Genomic DNA, 23,392 nt, shown 5'->3' with positions numbered 1-23,392 from the left:
GGCACCCATAACATGGAAAGCACACCTTGAACTTCGCCTGGTAGCAAATCAGCAACTAGTGCAGATTTCAGAGCAGAGGTATCACTTGCTGCCAGGGTCTCACTCATGTCAGCAATCGTGTCACAGCAATCTGCACTAACTGCAGTCCCTGGGTCAGGTTGTGCTGCATGGGAATTTCTGTGACCTTAGCTGACTGGCTGCCAGGATTTTTTTAGTTTTGGTTTTTGGTTAGGAATCCTTGTGGAATGCTGAGTTTTCTTCTTTACTCATAGGAATGTTTTGTGGTTGGTATGGTATTGCATTTAGGAAATCATCACTCTTTTTCTATTTGCATTTCATTCACCTTTAACCTCACTCCCTTACATCCATAGAAGCAACAACAGTGGTTCCATGCGCTCAGCTCAACCCCCTTAAATTCACCGATGATGCACTTTCTTGCATGATGGTTTTCTTCTTGTCCAACAGTGATAAAAGAAAATTCACATACTGGGAAGTGTGGCATCAATTGTTGTTGTTCCCAAGCTGCTGCCTGTGAAGGTAGACAAAACCATGTGTGTTTTCTCTTTGTCAATTATTACTTACTGGAATTTGGTTGGCTGTCAAAGTGAGTTTCTAGCAACCCACAGGGTAGACAGAAAAGGGTAGAGAATCTTCTTACTCTTACTTATTTCTCAAACCTCTTTCTGAAGTGAAGGGTCAAATCTGTAAAGAAGTTTGGAGCAGCCATGTTTAAAGGCAGGGACAGGGCATTCCAGGCAAAGGGTTGCCGATGCTGCTTGGATATGGATATCTTTGCAGAGGATCCCAAGTTAAGCTTTACCAACAGCACAATCCAAACTCAGAAGTAAATTCTATTCAGTTCTATGGGGCTTAGTCCCTTAGTAAGTGTGTTTAGAATTGCAGCCTTCAGGGGCATGCATCTTTACTCCTGAGTGCTCCCATCTAACATCTCCATAACACTAGGATCCTTTCTTCCTGCAATGGCCTTCTGGTGAGTGGCATGGCCTGAGGACATTTAAACCCTTCTTGCCAGAAGCAATTAGGCCAGATTAAATGTTCTCTACCCAGGTTCCATCTTTTAGCTAAGATGTCTATCTTAATTTCCAATCAGAGAAATGTTTTTGTTTGAATTGCATGCTCCAAGCAACTATGCTTAACATACCATGCTAAATGACATCACTAGGGCCCACCCCTGTGACATCACTTGGGCCTGCCCCATGACTTTGGTAGGGCCCACCCCATGACATCACTAGGGCCTGCCTCTGAAATCCTAGGGTTTGGGATACTTTTGACCTCGCAACACTACAGAATACAAAGTTGAAAATATTCTGCTATCGGTATTAGCAGCCCTATATTAGTAATAACATGATCTTGCCCTAAACGTTGTTGATATAACTTCTCCCACTTTCCAAATTGATAGCAGCAAAGGATTAGCAAATTGCCAGCAGCACCAACTGTATTGGCAGTGTGGCCACCATTTTGCATCTTTCTTGGTGCTCCTGACTTACTGTTGTTCCAGGGCATTGTGAGGGAGGAAATAGTGACTGCCACAAAAAATGGTGAAGAATATTCAGAAAATATTCTGCAAAGTGACCTTTTGGGGGAGGTAGGGATGGAAAAAGAAAAATCTCAGATTTTTTTCCCCTTCAGAAATATCATCTGAGAATGTTTGGATCAGCTCTAATCAAATCATACCTTTTGTTTTCTCTTTTTCTATATGCTGTGCTACTGATACATATTTTTCAGTAAGAATCTGCCATCAATATAACGTAACAAAGTAGATTCAAATGCAGCCACAATAGCATGTAAAACAGTACATTTTTACTAGGCAATGCTACTTTAAAGCAAAGCAAAACATAGCTTTTGTTCTATCCTGACTAGTAGTATATGCTTCATTTCAAATTGATAGTAAATAATATTTTCCTAGAAATTCACTCAATCTGGCCACAGCGGAATGTTACAGCAGCCAACCACATAAACAGGAACAGCTGGCTCTTTAGCTGAAGCTTACCTTTCATAATATATTCCTTCCAAATAAAACAGAAAAGGAGAAAACAGCATCATTCCGCTTCAATTTGTGGTATCCTATCAATCGCTTGCCCCCTTCTAAATCTCTGCTTTTTCATTTTTAAGTATGCTGTTGTCACACATATTTTTGTACTGGGGCTATTATTTCTGCATTGAGCCACCTGAAATGATGTTCCTATCCTGTGCTGGACAAGGTTGAAGAGAACAAGAAGACTGGGCAAAGTGGTGCAGTAATACCTCTGCTAGCTGTGTTACACCTTCTCACACAGTTCCCGCAGTGGGGGCAGGGGGGCTTGTACCATAGGTTAGGGAGTTAAGGGTGGAGGGAATGCTTTCATCCTCTGGTTCACTCTGACAGGATAAGTAGTGAAGACTTCTTTTCAGGGGCCTTGGGCCTTTTTGTTCTAAATGTCGTAAGCATGACACCCAACTTGGCCTTTTCAAGAGAACATTCCATTTGTTTTGTTTTGTGCAAAGGAAAAAAACTAGGCCCAAATTATCACAGTGATAATGATTAATAATTATATTTGTTAATAGCTTCCTCACAAAAGTTACCCAAGGCAACTTGCATTAAAACCACTTAAAACAAACACCACAAATAAATTCTAAAAACACATCTATACAGATAAAAACAGGTCTTACAGATCCTGCTGCACTAAAATATGCCACAAATGCCTGAAAACCTTCAAATTAAGGGTCAAAAGCCTGGGTAAAGAAGAAAGTGCCTGTCTGGTGCCCAACCATAGATAAAGGTGTGAAGACCCACCCATTCTGGGCTTCTGTACAGGTCCAGCCTTATCTTTAGGCAAAGTGAGGCAGTTGCCTCAGGTGGCAGATGTTGGGGGCAGGAGTGGTGCCCTCTAAATTAATCTCTTCACTCAGCTGCAGTGGAGGACACTGAGTCAGTGGATTCAGCTTCGGTACATGGAAGTGGAGGGTCCATCTCGTCCTTTATCTCAAGCAACCAAAAGTCATGGGCCACCCCGCCTCTGTAGCCATAAATGCCTAGTTAATTCGAATACCAAATGTATTTATTCTTTTGGTTATTCCAGCAGTCACAGAATTGGAGTTGCCCACAAGTTAGTGGGAGAATTATACAGCTACAAGAGTTGTGTGTATAGCCATGAAAAGTTGTGTAACAGTCTCTCTGACTGTTGTGTGTATCACCATGAAAACTTAGAGAGTTGTTAAGCAAGCATTTCTGAGTTCAGGACTATATGTTTTGTAAGGTTTTGTTTTGAAATGAGCTTATGTTATGTTACGTTTTATTTCTAGGCCGCCTTTCCGCCAAATAGGCCCCCAAGGCGGCTTACACACAAATAAAAATACAAATACAAAATACAAATAAAAACAATACAATTTACAAAAAAAAAAATCAAACTAACAAAGTCCTAATATCTCTAAATAAACAGGAGCAGCAGACCAAAAGTATTCATCTTCCTGGTAAAGGGCAGTCCCCAGAAAAACATCACTAAGAGCAAGGGTGGGGGGCAAAGCAGGTGGAAAAGCATTCCCCTTGATGGTCCCAGCACAGTCCCATCCCTGCAGCAGCAGTCTGCAGCTCTTCCTGATAAGGCGCAGGCAGAGGGGTGGGGCAAGGCAGATGGAAATGCTTGCCCCTTGATGGTCCCAGCATAGTCTCATCCCTGCAGCAGCACGTCTCAGCCTGCAGCTCCTCCTGATAAGGCCCAGGCAGAGGGGTGGGGCAAGGCAGGTGGAAAAGCATGCCCCTTGATGGTCCCAGCACAGTCCCATCCCTGCAGCAGCATGTCTCAGTCTGCAGCTCCTCCTGACAAGGCCCGGGCAGAGGAGCAGGGCAAGGCAGGTGGAAATGCTTGCCCCTTGATGGCCCCAGCACAGTCTCATCCCTGCATTCCTTATGGGATTCCTTATGGGAAACACCAGAATGGCATGGGGGTATTTTCAATTTAACATTGTGGAATGTGAAAAATCCATGCTGACTATAGTATACAGCCACTCTCATGGCTGTATATTTCAAGCCTGAACTAGAACACAATGAATACTGAAGCTGTTAAAAGAACATTGTGTTTTAAAAACTTTAGTCAAAATGAAATACCTTCCCACGGCAAATATATGAAATGTGTGTCAGCTTTTTTTTTCTAAGTAAAGTGGAACCTTATATTTTGTAAAAGTCAATATAAACTGAAGCATAATTGTGCATTTTCATCTACCCTGCTAGAAGGCTGTTCAGCTCAGTTGCAAAAAGGGCATAGATTTATTTGATGTATGCTGAGGTTAGGTAACTCTAATCAATTATAAAGAGATTGTGTATGTTCCTTCCTGTGGAAGTTATTGTTACAGTATTGCTACCTTAAGTGAAGCTGTACAGTGCGCAGTTGTTTTCTGTGCATAGGAGAAGGGGTGAAAGATGTAATTGTTCTTCACCTTGATTTGGGGAATAGTTTTATCAGCAGTTTCCAGTAGCAAGTTATGAGCTGGTTGTTTATACCTGAATGGAGCTTCACTTGACTCCAATAAAACTACCTGTAAACTCTTTTTAATATCTTTTTTGTTTCCCTTAATTTCAGCAAAACCATTTGAAAATGGACAGTATTTGGACATCTATGGAATTACAAGAGATCAAGCTGGGGAATATGAATGCAGTGCTGAAAATGATGTCTCAGTCCCAGATGTGAAAAAAGTAAAAGTCACAGTAAACTGTAAGTTGTGTGTGTGGCAATATATTTGAAATTAAACAGTTTAATGAAAAATGCTGTAATGTAGATGAGACATACAAGCAGTTGTCAAATAATATCTGTCTGTGATGTTAGCCTTTTGCAAACATTCAACTGGGGGAGAGCAGCACCATGGCAGCAGGCTCTGTACAAACCTATGGCCTTCACATCTTGACTTCTGTAGAGAATTCCTGAACATATAGCTGTACAGGTGGTGGATTTCTACAGATGTTATAATAGATACCTGCCATTACAATGCTGCTCCCATCCCATGGACATTTATTATACCCAGTTGAATGTTTGGAAGGAGCTCACACTGAAGGCCTTTCTCATCGGACCAGGACTTTTGTCCTTCCTGCAGACAAGAAGGGCTGATGTCCTTATGGTTTCATATCCCTCTGACTGAAAAATGATCTGCCAACTAAGCACACAATCCCAGGTAATTCACTAAACTAGGTCATTACATTGTCAGTAAATTTTCTATTGCTTCAGTGTATCATATTTTTGGCATGATTAGCTTTCTATGTGATTTTTGTATACTGTCCTGGTAGTATCTGTGAGGACGAAGAGCGTTATGAAAATATATTTAATGAGATTTGTGTCAAATCACTATATGTTAAGATTAGGCCTGAACCAAAAAGCTCTGCCAGCCCAAATTTGCCATTTTTTTCATGGTGTAGTGATGCTGGTGAGGCGGTTAAAACTGTACTGTCATGATGGCTATCATTTCTCTCACATCTGCACACTCTGCCCTTATTAGATGTCTTTCATATGACTGCTCTTGTTTTAATCAACAACTGATTTGTTATGATCATTGATGCTACATGAAGACGTGGCATGGGGGATTCAAGGGGGAAATGGCAGCCACCTCAGGAGGACTGCCACCTTGGTTGAATTCGGTGGTGGCAGCAACAAAAAGAGAGAAAAAGTAAAACAGATATACCTGTTTCCTATCCATTTCACCCCTTCCCCCATAGACTGGCACAACTGTTCACTTTTGGCTTCACCCCAGTTAAAATACCCTCCTAAGTAGTTCTCTGCTGAATTTTTGTGAAGCCTTATTTTTGCTGTTGAAGGTGTGAAAATGTGTACAAAAATGTGTGCCAAGAAAGCAATCTTTCTTGCATTTTTTATGCATGTTTGTAGCCATTGTCTCTTTTCTGTTGCATTGTGAAAGGAGAGAGGAGATGTATCATCATTTCCCAAGGTAGTCAGGCAGACATTCTCTGCTTTGCTATGCTGTGCTGGCAGTTTCATTGCCGACAAACGCTGCAAAGCAAGCCTTTTGCCCCAATCCAGGTGTAGTAATGTGTAATTGTGCATGAGTAATGGGAACAGAATGTGGATGAGAAATGAACATCTGGATATGTATCCAAATTCACATGTATTGTGGATGGACATCTGGATGAATGTGTCATTCAGCCATCCATTACAATATGATCTAATAGTCAACAAAGCATGACTAGATCAGGGGCAAGGCAGCATCAGCCCAATTGCCCCAGCAATGGGGACATATTTCCTGTTTTCCCTAACACATATCTTCCTGTGTTATCTGAACACTAAATAGCTCTGATCCAAAGCCTTTTGTGTATATCTCACAACAGTTTGGAGACTGGTGTCACTCATATGTGGGTCTGCCCTTGAGGATGGTCTGGAAGCTGCTGGTGGTACAAAATGCAGTGGTTTGACTGCTCACTGGGACAGGAGATCACCAACTGTTACTCTTTTGTTGAAAAAATCACCCTGCCTTTCAATTAGCTCCCAGGCCAAGTTCAAGGTGCTGGCTTTGGTGTATATAGCCATATACAGCTTGAGAACGGGATAACTGAAAGATCATCTCACCGCTTATATACCCTACTCAGTAACTGCACACTACAGGTGAGGACCTCTTGCAGATACTATCCGGTTTGGAGGTTTGTTGCATACAATATAGAAATCAGACCTTTAGTGCTGTGGCACCAATCCTTTAGAATTCCCTCACCTTAAATATTAGGCAGGAGCCATCTCTGTTGTCTTTTTGTTACCTACTGAAGACCTTCCAATAAGCCTTTTAAGTAGAGATCTTTCCCAGTCTGCATCTGTTTTATTGCTTATTGTTTTTCACCCTGGGCCCCTTTGGGAGGAAGAGCGGGATATAAATTCATTATTATTATTATTATTATTATTATTATTATTATTATTATTATTATTATTATTATTATTATTATTATTATTATAGCATCCAGCTATACCTTTCTTTTTCTATCTGTTCTGGAGTAGCAGTCCTGGGTTTAATCAATATTAATGCATTGATCATCCAAATTAAACACATTAAAACATTACTTGGGTACCAGGTGAGGTTTTTTTTTCATAGGTTTCTCTCATAGCACTCCTGTTACAACTACAAGGGAATGAACTATGCATGGGAATAAACATGGTGGGTGTTGGGGAACTTCAGTATCAATGCTGAGGCTGCGTCAAATGGGGCAGCTCGGGAGTTCATGGCCTCCATGACAACCATAGGGCTGTTTCAATACATCAGTGGCCCAACACATGTGGCTGGGCATACCCTTGACCTGGTCTTTGCCACAGAGCAGATTGATAATATTCCGTTGATTGGAGGACTCATGAAGAGTCCATTGTCATGGACAGACCATTGCCTGGTAAGATTTGGGTTAAATCTACTCCACTTTGCCAGGGTGGGGGATCTATTGAGATGTTCCGCCTTTGGAGACTTATGGAATCTGATAGATTTCTGAATGCTCTGGGGGATTTTCTGACTTACATTATTGGTGCTCCTTTCAAGGCCCTTGTTTCATTGTGGAATGGTGAGATGCATAGAGTCATTGACACAATCGCTCCTGAGTGCCCTCCTCCTCACTGTGGGGCACCTAGGTCATCTTGTTACTCCAGTGACCTGCATGCAGTGAAACAGGAAGGTTGGCAGCTGAAGCTCAGGTGGCGTAAATCGCAATCCGAACTTGACTGAACAAGGGTAAGGTTGCATCAGTATGCCTACCACCTTATAGTGGTGGCGGCAAAAAAAACTTACTTCTCCACCATTGAATCCATAAGGAGCCATATAGCAGAGCTTTTCTTAGTGGTGAATGGGCTTTTGTCATCTGGCCAAGAGAACATTGCTCTGACACCCTTGGAGGCCTACTGTAATAACTTTGGGAGGCACTTTAGGAGCAAAATCATTCAGATTCAGACAGAGTTGGAATCCACAGTTACAGGAAGTCCAATTGAGGCATCCAGAGCACTGTCTGTTCCATCTGTACTGGATTAGGTTCAATTATTGTGGCCTGAGGATGTGGTCAAGCTGTTTAAAGAAATGAGGCCAACCATCTGCCCCCTTGACCCTTGCCTATCTTGGCTTTTTAGAACTAGCCATAAGGCGTTGACTGGTTGGATTCAGGAAGTGATTAATGCTTCACTGGAGGAGGGGGAGGTAATTATGGAGGATCCCCCAAGCATCCTGGCCCCAAGCAATTTGGGCCCTTGAAAACGATGAAGGAAAATGGATTTATTTCCCTACATTCACATACAACAGGCATTAAAAGCAGGTTCACCTTGCTGTAAATTCCTGAGCTCTTTCTGTGCCATGATTGGCTAATGCATGACCGGCAGATCATTAATCTGGTATTGTTTTAAGCAAAATGCGTACAATCTTTTGATTAATATACTTTTTACTATTTGATCTTGGAAAATAGGTTTCTGGTCTCGTATGCTGCAGAGCAATGGCCTCAGCTAAGGGAAGTCTTCATAATAGAATCAAGGTAGAAAGGATAAAAAATTTGAGCTTGATACTGAATTTTTACAATAGCATGATGTGTATAATTTTACTTCATAAATATAATAAGTGCGTTTTCGAGGTGAGAGGTATTCTGAGGTGGGCTACCTTCTTCATCCCTCTGAGTTTGATGGAGAGTGGCTGGATCAGAATTACCCCTTTTCTTTACTGTGTTCCGTAATCATTCTTTATATTGTCTGGCTTTCAACTATAATATGGTGATTTCAAATTAATCTTTCTCTATAACAGTGTAATTATAAGTGGAATTTCATATAGAACTTCCAGTCACTCTAAGGAGAACCAAACTTGTCCTTGCATCATGGTATCACTTAGAAGAACAGGTTGTAATGTCCTAGAGATGTCCCTGGCCAGCTTGGCTGATCAGGAGCCATGTTGGAATGGAATGTATGATACACATTGGTTTCAAAACGGCCTAAAATCATTAGTAATGTATGACAACAGAATAGTGGTAATATCAGTCAAGGGGACAGATTGACATCAATCTCGGAAGACAACAAGACATTAGGATGGGAGGTATCTGTAAAATTATGAATATACATGAATTCATTTTAATAAAGTTATCTGATTGGTTTGGAAATGATTGTAGAGAGGAGGAACTGCGATGTTGGGTGGGCAGGAACTCATGAGATTGGTGAATCACTGTCACATGCTGTAACTGTACTTTATAAAAAAGCTTGCACATAGTGCCTCAGTGCAGTACTCTCCAGACTTTCTGGGGAACTGACCCTGCATATGCTTGTAAAGAATAAAGGCCTACCTTTTTGCTCCAAGCCTGTCTCCTAGAATTATTTTTTAAGGACCCCCAGCAAAAGATCCCAAAGGAGAGAAATAAAAATTCTCCATCAGTACCATCTGCTTTGAAGGAGGCAATGGTGCATCCCCTCCTTAAGAGGGCCTTCCTGGACCCAGAAGTGTTAAATAACAATTGTCCAGGGGCAAATATCCCCTTTGGGGGCAAGGTGCTTGAGAGGGTGGTGGCAGTTCAGCTTCAAGCATGCTTGGAGGAAACTGATTATTGGATCCATTCCAGTCTGGCTTCAGGCCTGGCCATGGCACTGAAACTGCCTTGGTCACCTGGTTGATGAAATATGTCGGGAGAGAGATAGGGGGGTGCATCCTTGTTTGTTGTCCTTGATCTCTCTGTGGTTTTTGAATCTGTTGACCATGGTATCCTTTTGGAGTGTCAGAGGTAGGGGTTGAGGGCAACGGGCTTCATCAGCTCCACTCATACTTCCAGGGCTGCTTCCAAAAAGTAGTTATGGGAGGCTACTGTTCAGCACCATGGGAATAGTCCTGTGATGTTCTACAGGGTTCCATTTTCTTCCCCATGCTATTTAACATCTATATGAAGCCACAGAAGCTGTCATCAGGAGATTGGATGCCATCAGTATGCAGATGACACCCAGCTCTATCTCTGTGTTACATCTGAATCAGGAGAGGCAGTTGATGTGATGGACCAGTGCTTGGAGGCAGTAATGGGCTGGATGGTAATGGGCCAATGAACTCATGCTAAATCCTGAAAAGACAGATGTGTTATATGTCTAGAATTCTCATGTCTGGGAGGTGGGGAGACGGCCTGTTCTGGATGGGGTTGTGTTCCCCTTGAAGGAGCAGCTTCACAACTTGGGAGAACTCCTGGATCCAACATTGTCATTGGAGGCTTAGGTGACCTCAGTGGCTAGGCCTTCATCCCATTTTGGGCAGAGATTACTTGGCCACAGTACTCCATGCTCTGATAACTTCCAGATTGGATTATTGCAATGCGCTCTGCATGCAGCTGCCCTTGAAGACGACTTGGAAACTTCAACTGGTACAAAATACAACAGCCAGATTACTGACTAGGGTTCCCTTTGGATGTCCTATATCTTTCTTATTTATTTATTTATTTATTTGATTGATTGATTGATTGATTGATTGATTTACAGCCCGTCCTTCCTCCCAGCAGGAGCCCAGGGCGGCCTATAAAATATAACCTATTTTAAAACAGCTGCATTGATTGCCAGCTTGTTTCTGTGCCCAATTGAAAGGTGATCACGTTAGTGTTAAAGCCCTAAATGATTTAGGTCCCAAATATCTGAAAGACTGCCTCCATCCCTACAGATCCTCTCAACTGTTGAGATCAGCAGACAGGGCCCTTTTGGTAGATCCCCTGGCCTCAGAAGCTTAGGGTGGTGGCCCAGGAGAGGGCATTCTTTGTGGGGGGGCTAAGTTGTGGAACTCCCTCCCCACTGAGGTGTGTCTGGAAACTGCATTGTACAGTATGTATTATGGTCTGACACCAGAGACATATAGTATATATTTTATAATACAGTATGGGTATATATATACTCTCTGGACACATTGGCACCACATGGCCTGAACCTGGAGGACAGTAGCAGTATCATTTAGCTTCTGCCAATGAAGCCCCTCTGAGCATTCCATCCTCAAAGCTCTATAACTGCCACCTTAGTAACAGCATTTGTGTTAGCAGTTGATGAAGGCAGAAGCCGAAACATTTTGGTATTACAATAAAAACCTCTGTTTTGTTAATCACAATTACGTGTGTGTGTGTAGAGAGAGAGAGAGAGAGGTTGTTTTTAATTGTTTTTCATGCTATATTTTAAAATTGCTGTAACCCACCCCTGGACCTTTGGGTGAAGGGCAGGTAATAATAATCATCTACATCCATTACTTGAGATTTGAATATTATGCTGCATGAACCCATAGAAATGTACCTTTCACAGCACCAGTGCTACATTTAGAGGATAGCCGGAAAGTTGGGGGGAGATGTGTGTACAAAAGCTAACCCTCCTTACCTCAAGGGCCAATTTAAAAATAGCAGCCCTGAACAATATTTTTCCCAACCATAATTGCATGTATAATATATGTCTCACAATCTAATTTAAAGAATAAATAAAAACCATAGGGCATAAAATAGTCTCCCCTCTATTTATTAGTGCAATAAGTCCCTATGTCCCCACAAATCACTTGCATTGCCCAATACAATGCGCTCTACGTGGGGCTACCCTTGAAAACGGTCCGGAAATTACAACTTATACATAATGCGGCGGCTTGACTACTTACAAACTGTCGCCGCCGGGAGCATATTACTCCAGTGCTGTTCGATCTGCACTGGCTCCCAGTTGTTTTCCGGGCCCAATTCAAGGTGTTGGTATTAACCTTTAATTCCCTATACGGTCTCGGCCCAGTTTATCTGATGGAGCGCCTCCAACGCCACCAATTATGCCGCCCCACAAGATCAGCCTCACAGGGCCTTCTCTCAGTCCCGCCAACTAAAACAGCTAGGTTGGTGGGGACGAGAGAGAGGGCATTCTCAGTGGCGGCCCCCACTCTCTGGAACTCCCTCCCGTATGATCTTCGGCATGCCCCTTCCCTGAATGTATTCCGCCAGGCCTTGAAGACCTGGCTTTTCAGACAGGCCTTTGGGACTTCCGGAGAGGGTTAATCACTATGATAAATTGCCTAGTACTCTGAACTGTCATTGTTTATAGTTTTATAGTTTTATCGTTGTATTGTTTTATTATGATGTATTTTATTGAAACAAAGATGTACATCGCCTAGAGTGGCCATTGGCCAGATAGGCGACACAGAAATTAAATTATTATTATTATTATTATTACAATCTTCATCCACTCTTCTCCCTCTCTTTCCATTCCCCTGGATGTTTCAGCTTTCTTGTGCTAGCATAAATATTTATGCTAGCACATACATGCACACACAAATGCACACTGCTTTTACACAATTGGTATGTGAATTTTGTATAATGCTCAGAAATGTTGCCTTATACAAAAATCAACATCTATGGAAAAATGGTCTCCAGTATGGTATATAGTAGAAGAAGTCAACCTGGTACCCTCCAAATATTGTGGACTATATTTCTTATCAGCCCCAGCCAGCATGGCCAGTAGTCAGAGATTATGCGAGTGGTGGTCCACATCAACTGGATGGTGCCACCTTGGCTACCCCTGGTATATAGTCTCTTGAATCTGAATCAGAAGATAAGGATATGTAACACTGAGTTATAGAGACCATGCTTCATACTAATTTCATCTATTAGAATCCTATATCTACATTGAATTTTAGTGATGGGGAAAAGGTTTTGTGTCTCAGATTCCAATCCATGTACTTTGTTCTATAGAACTGTGGTACAATTTCTGTGGGAGAAAATAAACAGATTACAGTCAGACAGTCACAAATGTGGCACATAAAAATCTGGGGTAACCAGGATCAGAAGGCAGGTTTTCCCCCCACCCCAGCAATAATCTCCAGATAGATCCCTTTACTCTCGTATAAGTGAGTGGCTCCTCATTACTTCTGTGCAGACATGTAAAAGACTCACATTGCATCACCTTGGGGGGGTGCCCCTTCAGTACATGGGCTGTTCCCTTGAATCTCCAATTCATGCTGCAATGATGGGCATTTCACAAGACCAGTTTCATAATTGTCATGAATCAGCAAGGAAATCACCCTTATAATTGCATTCAAATAAACAGAATCATAATTTGGGTGCTTGGTGCTGCCTCACGTTGCTGGATTCTGGGGTGGTGGAAACACCAGACCAACCAGAATATAGATGCCCCTTGGTCTGATTTTGCAAAGCAGTTCTTATCTCCCTTCTTATAAACATCTGTGACAAAGTTTTGCTCCTTGCTAAGCTCTCCACTTCCTCTTGGCACACAAGTTTCAGTTTTCTTCAAGGTGAAGACTGAAAGGTTATTTTGGAGGAAGGAGCTGCTTTGTTTTAACTTCTCGAAAGTATAGTTTCAAGACTTCTGTTGCTTCCTCTTCCTCTTAAATGACACTATATTATTTCTTGTCATTATTTCATAAACAGTGTCATGTCTCATGTTACTGTAGCTTAGTTTAAGTTCCTGGGCTTCCATTAAAAGGCTTGCTCTGTGAGTAATATGCTTTCAACATCATTAAACATAAGAACATAAGAACATAAGAAGAGCCTGCTGGATCAGGCCAGCGGCCCATCTAGTCCAGCATCCTGTTCTCACAGTGGCCAACCAGGTGCCTGGGGGAAGCCCGCAAGCAGGACCCGAGTGCAAGAACACTCTCCCCTCCTGAGGCTTCCGGCAACTGGTTTTCAGAAGCATGCTGCCTCTGACTAGGGTGGCAGAGCACAGCCATCACGGCTAGTAGCCATTGATAGCCCTGTCCTCCATGAATTTGTCTAATCTTCTTTTAAAGCCATCCAAGCTGGTGGCCATTACTGCATCTTGTGGGAGCAAATTCCATAGTTGAACTATGCGCTGAGTAAAGAAGTACTTCCTTTTGTCTGTCCTGAATCTTCCAACATTCAGCTTCTTTGAATGTCCACGAGTTCTAGTATTATGAGAGAGGGAGAAGAACTTTTCTCTATCCACTTTCTCAATGCCATGCATAATTTTATACACTTCTATCATGTCTCCTCTGACCCGCCTTTTCTCTAAACTAAAAAGCCCCAAATGCTGCAACCTTTCCTCGTAAGGGAGTCGCTCCATCCCCTTGATCATTCTGGTTGCCCTCTTCTGAACCTTTTCCAACTCTATAATATCCTTTTTGAGATGAGGCGACCAGAACTGTACACAGTATTCCAAATGTGGCCGCACCATAGATTTATACAACGGCATTATGATATCGGCTGTTTTATTTTCAATACCTTTCCTAATTATCGTTAGCATGGAATTTGCCTTTTTCACAGCTGCCGCACACTGGGTCGACATTTTCATTGTGCTGTCCACTACAACCCCGAGGTCTCTCTCCTGGTCGGTCACCGCCAGTTCAGACCCCATGAGCGTATATGTGAAATTCAGATGTTTTGCTCCAATATGCATAATTTTACACTTGTTTATATTAAATTGCATTTGCCATTTTTCTGCCCATTCACTCAGTTTGGAGAGGTCTTTTTGGAGCTCTTCGCAATCCCTTTTTGTTTTAACAACCCTGAACAATTTAGTGTCATCAGCAAACTTGGCCACGTGGAACCGGTAGCATTTCAGAGAAAGCCACCTTGGAGGTCCTGGCTTTCAGCATCCTACCTAGCAACCTAAATTTTGCTTCCAGGACCTCACGGCTGCATTTCCCCATGTCGTTGGTGCCAACGTGCACCACGACCACTGACTCCTTCCCAGCACTGTCTACCAAACTATCTAAACGACAGGCGATATCCGCAACCTTCGCACCAGGCAGGCAAAACACCTTGCGGTCTACACGCCCATCACACACCCCACTGTCTATGTTCCTAATGATTGAATCACCCACTACAAGGATCCCTCCACCCCCTGGAGATATATCCTCAGTACGAGAGGATAGCTGCTCATCCCCCAAGGAATGGGTCCCTTCTAAGGGATCGTTTCCCTCTTCCTCAGCTGGATGCTCTCCTTCCCCAAGACCATCGTTGTCCATGATAGCAGGAGAGCTATCATCGTTGGAGTGGGACACAGCTATAACGTCCCTGAAGGCCTGCTCCACACACCTCTCTGCCTCTCTCAGCTTTTCCAGGTCTGCCACCTTGGCCTCAAGGAAATGAAGTCGTTCCCGGAGAGCCAGGAGCTCATTGCACCGAGAGCACACCCACGACTTCTGTCCAACAGGCAGATAGTCATACATGCTGCAGGCGGTGCAAAACACTGGAAAGCCCCCACACCCCTGCTGGCTTCTTACCTGCATAGTTTTGTTTAAGGTTTATTATGTCAATGGGTTGGAGACTGCGGTTTAGTTGAGGTCAGGGAACAGACGGGCAGAGTGGGGGCCCTGGCCTCCTCGCCCTGCTGCCGAACTCGCTCTGCTGCTTAACTCGCCTTGACGCTTCATCAGCTGGGGCTCCCTCTAGCTCGTGGAGCAGGCCAATAAAACAATAAATAACAATCCCAAGATGGACATGGACATTTCTTATAAAAAATGTTTGGAAAAAGTGAAGATTATTCTTAAAAGGCCTTTTCAAGAGGCAGTTGTCTGTCTCTACCTTCTCACCTAGCCTTTCTATATACAGAAATACTGTATGTAGAAATACTGTCAACACCTGTTCTGTACTACAAGAATTTGTTCATTCTGACTAGGCAGAAAAATAACATTCAGCATCATTCCAAGCCAAAGCTGACATGCATTAGGAAAGCATATGCCCCTCCTACTGGTTGTATGTGATTTTCATTGGCCTTTAAATGTAGCTTGGAGTGCTGAGAGGCTACAGGCTTCAGTGTCAAGCAAGGTGGAAGGTCAATTAGACACTTGTCACTTGGGGCTAGGTAAAAGTCATACCACCACTAGCATCGTTTGTTTTGTCAATGTCTGCAGAGCACATCTTCCTGTTCTTACCTAATCAAATCCAATTTTGTTACCTTCCTGCCACCTATTTGCTGTTGTGTAAGGGGGGAATCATTGTCCACTCATTTACAGCAGTCCATAGGCCACATTTGGATGTCTAAGTCATCGTTTGACAAAAATGACAAAAATTGGAACAAGCCTTGGGCTCATGCACTCTTCCTTCTCCTCTAGTGTGGTCATGAGAAAGAGACTGGAAACTTTCACTTCTGATTTCACTTAACTGCACTTTAATGTTATGTCTGAATCCAGTGAGAGAGCCAGTGTGGCGTACAGTAGGGCTCTGCTTTACAGCGTTTCGCTTTACAGTGTTCCGCTAATACAGCGGTTGTCAATTACAGAAAGGCCCCTCTCCTACAGCACTTGTTCCGCTTTTACAGCATTTTTTGGGCGTCGGGCGCCATTTCAGTCAATGTTAGTCAATGCATTCCGCTTTACAGCGGTTTTCGCTTTACAGCAGGGGTCCAGAACGTAACCCACTGTATGAATGGGGCCCTACTGTAGTGGTTAGAGTGTTGGACTACGACCTGGGAAACCAAGGTTCGAATCCCCACATAGCCATAAAGCTCACTGGGTGACCTTGGGCTAGTCACTGCCTCTCAGCCTCAGAGGGAGGCAATAGTAAACCCCCTCTGAATACAGCTTACCATGAAAACCCTATTCATAGGGTCGCCATAAGTCGGAATCGACTTGAAGGCAGTACATTTTTTTAGTGAATCCTAAACAGTGATTATTGATCCTTATGTTTATAAAGATTTATAACCATAGTATGAAATTGACTCGTTTCAAACAAGCTGTAGTTATGATTAACCACAGTTTGTAAGTTTGGGCAGTGTGACAAGCTGTAGTTAATCTAAACTGAAAGTCACAGCTTCTGAATATCTTGGAGCTACGCTGGAGGAGGAGAGAGAACTGGGAGGCTGTGAACTAATTCCAATTACATTATATTATGGTTTAGTATGAAGTCCAAATGTGACCATTGTTATGTCTCTGGTTCTGGGATATTAAGGAAGTGATCTGTTCCCTGACTCCAGATGTGCTAGGGTATATTGTAGTCCTAGGGATGGCCATGTACATAATTTTGTCAGCTCTTGAGAAGATATTCAAGTTTCATGCCTATTGGCCACTAATCATAATAGGCTCCTGTATATTACCTCTAGTATCTGGGCAATATTCCTCTGAAAGCCAGTTGCTGTGGAACACAAATGGGAGAGTGCTATTGCATGGATGTTGTCTGATCCAGCTGGGCTCTTATGTTCTTATGATACCTACTCAAATACATGATCACATATTTTAAAATATCTGACAGGGTACATCTATCTTCCACAGTCCAGCTTATACATTCAGCAAGAATGTTTGGATGCTTCCCCCCCCCCAAAAAAAAGAAAGAAAAACACCTTCCTGCATGTAGAAAACTAACATTCAGGGAGAAGTGTGCCTTCTGCCTCACATGCTTATTTTGTATTGGCAGAATTACCCAGGAAGTATTCAGACACATGACAGTTCCCCTTGAACACAGGCTGCATCATTTGGGAAATTCTGAATATATAAATTGATCCATAGAAATGCATATTGTTGCACTACCCCTCCATCCTTTCCTAAGCAGGAATCCATTCTGAGAAGTTGTGTGATCCATAGAAAAGTAACAAATTCTAAGCATCCATGGTATGTTGAATTATTGTTGAATTTTTGAACTGGATCCGATTCTCTAGAACTCAGCTGGTGGTCTATAAAGAGTAAGGAGCACCCCAGAATTTTCTGTTTAGCTGGAGAGTTTATCAAGCTGTTAGAAATATGCTGTCTGTCTATGAGGATTCTTTTGGTCAGACTTGTTTCTTGACTATTGCCTGAAGCTAGAATAGGAGCATCAGAATTCTTCCTGGATTGCCTAGAGCTACCTCTGTGCATTGTATCTCTGTGTTTTATTGCACAGCTTGGTTAAATAGCAGAGCGTGCATAAACTGAGTGACTTACTTGCTGTTTGTATAATTCACAGCACTGCTACTGTAGATTAGTTTGATACCTCCCTTCATCTTCTGTGAAGTCTGTGAAAATTTGCCAGCAAACCAACATCCTAAGACTTCCTCTATATTCAGAGGCTGACTACTTCTGCTTATCAGTGAAATAATTGGCAATGGTTTAATGTTTAATATGTCTTCCTTGTGAGCATCCCAGAGACATATTGTTAACCAGTTTTGGAGGTGGAGTTCTGAACTAATTGGACATTTTGTTGGATATGGCAAGGCAATATTCTTACTTAAATTGTCTGAATATGCATATCCACATGTTTAGTCTTCATAGTAGACACATTGATCGCAAACCTCTTGGGACAGTCCAATCTTCCATAATCACTTGGTATTCTGTGGAATAAATATCTTTAATAAATTAGATCATCTTTCTCTTTTGAATGCATACTGTTGTACCAAATTAATCCCATAAGTATTTTAGTATACATAATCCCATCTGGAATTTCAGATCTCTCTAGCCATTTGTTAGTGCAGAGGGGGCATCTTAATGAAAAGCATTTGAGTATCTTTTCTCTCTCCTCATTGACTTATAAACTGCCAGTTTCTAAGAAACTGATTAAATATATTCCAGTGTCTTCCATCCATTTTCTCTCTTTGCTTTTTTTACTCATATTGGAAAACAAAATCTCATACAGTATGGGAGAAGAGTCTCATAACAGCACACTATATTGTATGTTCAGGTCTTGCACTTAAATCACAGTATATTGCTACTTGTATACCTCTGGTTCTCTGACACTGGAGAGTAAACTTTATTGCTTTGCCTGCTAGATGAAAAGAAGTTTTTGAGTAAACTGTGGTATTAACAAGGGGAGAGAATCCAACTGGGGAAAAGATCATAGCCACTTGGTCCTTTGATGTGGAAATTGTGTATCATTTACCACTCAGCTGCCTTTGGACACACTGAACAGGATTCTGATTCCATCTATGCTGCTGTAAACCTGGAGTAACTGTCTAGAAATCAATGAAGTTACACCAGATTTATGGCAGCATAACAAAGTGCAATTTGTCTTAATGGCCTTGGTTCTACAATTGTAATTAAAGTAGCTGTAAATATTGATAGATGTTTGAGGGTGTATGTGCAAGTCATGATTTGCTGAGGAAGCTTCAACCAGCAGCAACTCCTGCAAGAGAGACATTATGATCTCTGTATCATGCAAATGAGCATATGCCTGGCAAGAGAGTTAACTCATCAGGGTGGAGCAACCATTACATCTCCAGATGTGCATTTAGCAGAACAGCTGCAGGCAGGAAAAGCAGCTCAGAGTCTGAGAAATGATTTGTGGGTGTGTCGGCATGTTCATTTTCAATGGACTTGTTTGTGTTAATGTTTGGAAACAAATTCCTATAATATCCCTAAACTACTTTGTTGTTTTGAATGAGTCTAATTCTGAAAGTCATATTGCTAAAACTCTGGAGGGAGGGAGAATATCTTATCTTTCCTCTATATATACCCCTTCGACATTCAGTTTGATTTATAAATATAAATATATGGGATAGATTGATTCTTGCAATTTAGATCTTGCTGAATCTGGATATAATAATAGGTGAAATGTATAAAACGTCTGAGATGTTTGAGGACTTCACTGTGGCTTGGTTTGCACAAAATACTAAGCACTGTTTTATAAACCACGATTAAATTTGGTCATCTGAACCAGCCCTAGCATCTTAATCATTGTTTATTAAAACCCCAGGAAACCACACTTATAAGGTTTGTTCTTGGGTTTACAAACCTCAGTTTACATTAACCATGGTTCAGTGTTACATGCAAACATGGCGATACAATCACTCTGTAAGGAAGCTTCATATTGTATCCATATTATAGATAGGTTGCTGAGGTGAACAACGAAAGATTTAAATCAAGTTCTTTTTGTTTCACATGCTGAGCTACTGTGCTTACACTGCCTTGTATATGCATAGTAACGGTAAAAAAATGTCACTGTCAATCAGACGTTTCAGTGCCAATGTGTAGCAGGAATGGCCCTTTTAGGCCTAAATTAGAGAACCCCTGCTCCGCACTCGGTGCTTACCGGGTCGCGGGGTGAGATTTGCAGCCTGAGGTGAATCCCGAGCCACCATTTTAGAAGAGGGTAGGCGCGCCAGGACTGGCATGATGCCATTAAGGCACGCCGCAGAGGACGAGTGGCCAAGCCTATTTAAGCTTGCGCCAGCTACCCCCTCTCCCTCTTCTGTTCTTTGGCACCCGCCCTACCCTCCCTCTGCTGCAGTATGATTAATTTGGTCGCTTTGGGGCCAACTAGGAATTTTTGGCTTGCCTGCATTTTTAGCTGGCGGGTTTCTTTTGCCTACTCCACACTGTGGTTAGCAGTGAGGGTGTTCAGGGTTAGCACAGGTGTTTTCTGGTTATTAGATTGATTTGGCTGTTTGATCTTAATATTTTAATTGGTCGCTTTATCAAGGAAGTGCAGAAAAGGTTATAGGTGAAGGGCAGCTAGGTGACACCTTTAGGCACCTTTGGAGGTGACAGGCGGTTCCGGAGGCCTGCAGCTCAGGGCTATACAGCCCGAGGGCAGGATACGGGTCGCCTTTGGGGCCAACATGTCTCATCCACTCAGAGTTTCAGGGCATTGGGGGGCGGTGATGCAGGTTGGCCTCCCTATGCACCATCTGGGTGTGGTTGGAGCAAGGGGTTGGCAGATTGGCAGCCCTTTGCCCGGCAGGGGTTGGGTCACCCCAATAGCTGCAAGCAGGCTTTGCCTGACTCATCAGGGGAATCCCGCACTTATGTCCCCCTCTGCAGGTTCATTATTCCAATATGAATTTGGTTAATAAAGTGGCCCGTTATTTAACCCAATGTATATTGTGTCTGTGTCTTATTTCACCCCTGGGCCGCAAATAACAGTTGAGGTCGTACAACTGTTTCTGGGCTGTACCACTTCTGCATGATTTGTTATAATTTCCCATTGAAAGGGAAAGAATGTTCTGTCTGAGATGCAGTTGATAATTTCCTACTAATTCAAGTTTCTGTGCTGTACTGCTCTATAGTATATTACCAAAACAACAGAGAAGCTATGCTGCAGAAACACATTGGATATTCATTTCATACAGAAAACTGCTGCTTAGTCATCCAAATGCATGAAAGAAAAAATATCCATTTTAAATTACTTTTCAAATTTGATGTTTTGGGGATGGATTGTTTTCAATGAGACATAAAGAAGGTTTTTAAGTGCCCTTGCAACATAAATAGTACTACTATTCAATTTCAGCATTTTGCATGATTTTTTTATTGCATAAATTGTTTTCTTGAAAAATAAATGTCTCAGCTGTTCTATGATGACCTTAGACAACATGGTTGGGGTATGTGTGTGAGAGAGAAAGAAAGCCAGAGAGAGAAAGCATGTGCTATGTGACAAAAGTGTAATTAGCTCTGGAAGCCATGTGAACATGCTAGTTTCTCTTATGAGAATACCATTCCAAACTCAGTTAAGATAGATAAGATTTAATGCCATTTTATTTTCCCAGTAAGTTTTTTTAGCATTTTCTATTATATAAAATGTAAGCAAAGGCTGGTTTATAGATTATAATCTTAACCCCTGTTGAGCCATGTATTAACTAGATTTTAATAGGACACCAGAAACAAAACTGGCTGGCATTTATACACACAGCAGTTTTGCTAACTGTTGGAAGGCAGAGCTGGGGTCCCAATCCCGGGGAGCTGGATCCTGGAGAGTTGGGAGAAGAATATTCGGATGGATGGCAGAGGGAAGGGGGAGGAACTTCCCCCCTTTGGAGCGAAGATGAAACAGAGGAACTGCCAGTGATAAGGTCGCTTAGCAACGGGGAGCCTGAGCCCTCCCTGGACATTCTCACGCCTCCCCCTCTTTCAGGCTCAGAGCAAGAGGGGAAAGAGGGAGGGCTGCTCACAGCCGAAAAGCGGGGAGGCAGTTTACCATCAGCCCCTCCCCTATCCCCCATCCTGGAATCGGAAACTTCAGAAGAGGAGGGGGTGATGCTTCCCCCCTCACCGCGCACACGCAGACAGCTGAAAAGACAGGAGAGAAGGGGGGGAAGGCGGGCAGTACCTGAGGGGCAGTTAAGGAGGAGCGAAAGATTGCGCGCCCGTTTGGCCCCTTCTTAAAGAACAGGCGGGAAGAAGTCCCTTGCTCTGTCATCAATTACATCAATTTTGTAAATGAAAGCTTTTTAAAAAGTAAAATTAGAAAGGAGTTATTAAATTATGCCATTTATAGAAGCAGATCACTCTGAGCAATATAAGTTAGTGATAAGTTCCAATGTGTCAAGAAAAAAAGTCAAAGGGCTGTGGAGAGAAGATTTGTCTGCAAAGTTCAGACTACCTACCAGGCTGCTGTTTCTGTGTCACGGAAATGCTAGCTAGTGTTTGTTTCTTTGGTGATCTGGCACAAGAACAGCAATGACACCAGAAGGAAGTCAGAAGTCACATTTTCTTTTCACCACACCACTTCATGAATTGCAAAAACAAACAAATATGAATGCTTTTGTTTATCTTATTTTCCTCTTCAACCATATTTCTGATACAACCCCTTACTCCCCTTCTAATGCACACATAGTTTGGTTAGGCTATAGCATGAGACAGAATATTTTAAATCTGAACCAAATATACTATTATTAATTTAAAATATTTCCGGTATATTAGATATTACCGTTACCTTAAGGAAGTATAGCTGTGTATCAGCCCTGCTGTGTTTTTGGCAAGCTGCAAACTGAGGCACACATACAATGTATCTTTTAACATAGGCTAAAAGGGAAAGTCAACCATTTTACTTCAGACCCTTAACTATTTGCATACTACATGACCTTTTTGTTGTTATATGCCTTCAAGTCGATTACACCTTATGGCGATCCCACCTTATCCCGCTCTTATTTATACATGTAAATGACCAACTGTAAAATGTCTACCTCATGGTTCCCCAAGACTGAGATTTACCTTATTGATTCCGCAGAGGAACTCCCTCACTTTTCTTTATGAGATTATGCAGTTGAAATGATCTCCAACAGCATTTACTTGGAATTCTTTTCTTTACTCACGTTAAGAATTCGAATTTTACAGAAGGCTCATTAGGTTGTGTATTAGGGAGCACAACCGAAAAAGTATGTGCCTGGTAACTTCCAAATTGTGTCTGTGAAATATGTAGCATCTGAACCTGTCCATTATTGGGCACACTTAGTTGCACACTACTGACTTATAACAGTGGCCAAAATAGAGCCAGGTCCCTGATGGCCAAAGCAGATCTAGGTCCTTGATGGACTGTATTGCATATATCTTATGTTGGCCTCTTAAACTCAGGTACAAAATCTTACTACAAAATACACACATACTATATTGGTTATTAAGAGTACATTTGATTTTTATATCCCCCTTGTCTAGCTTAATTTAAAAATCAATAGTAAATAGAATCCATAAGTAAATATTTAGCTGGATTTAGAGGATATATGCTAAAATCAATGGGACTTGTTAGTCATGACTAACTTAAGTCCCATTCATTTCAATGGGTCGATTCTATATTTGGCTGTATATATCAGAAAGTGAGATAGAGAGAGCA

At 42.2% G+C, this 23,392-nt stretch overlaps 1 protein-coding gene across 2 annotated transcripts in view; it reads left to right on the top strand.

The window, feature by feature from the left end:
* Nucleotides 1-23,392, top strand: part of NEGR1 (neuronal growth regulator 1) — an 856,142-nt gene that overhangs the window by 578,812 nt on the left and 253,938 nt on the right. For both annotated transcript variants that reach the window (XM_061630506.1, XM_061630507.1), the window contains exon 4: nucleotides 4,578-4,709. In XM_061630506.1, coding sequence (XP_061486490.1) covers nucleotides 4,578-4,709 — 132 coding nt within the window. The remainder of the gene's footprint in view (nucleotides 1-4,577; nucleotides 4,710-23,392) is intronic.

Source organism: Rhineura floridana, chromosome 6 (assembly GCF_030035675.1).
Source record: "Rhineura floridana isolate rRhiFlo1 chromosome 6, rRhiFlo1.hap2, whole genome shotgun sequence".
In the NCBI taxonomy this organism is placed as follows: Eukaryota; Metazoa; Chordata; class Lepidosauria; order Squamata; family Rhineuridae; genus Rhineura; species Rhineura floridana.
Note: the sequence above shows the minus strand (reverse complement) of the source record. Positions and strands in the feature narration are given on the sequence as shown.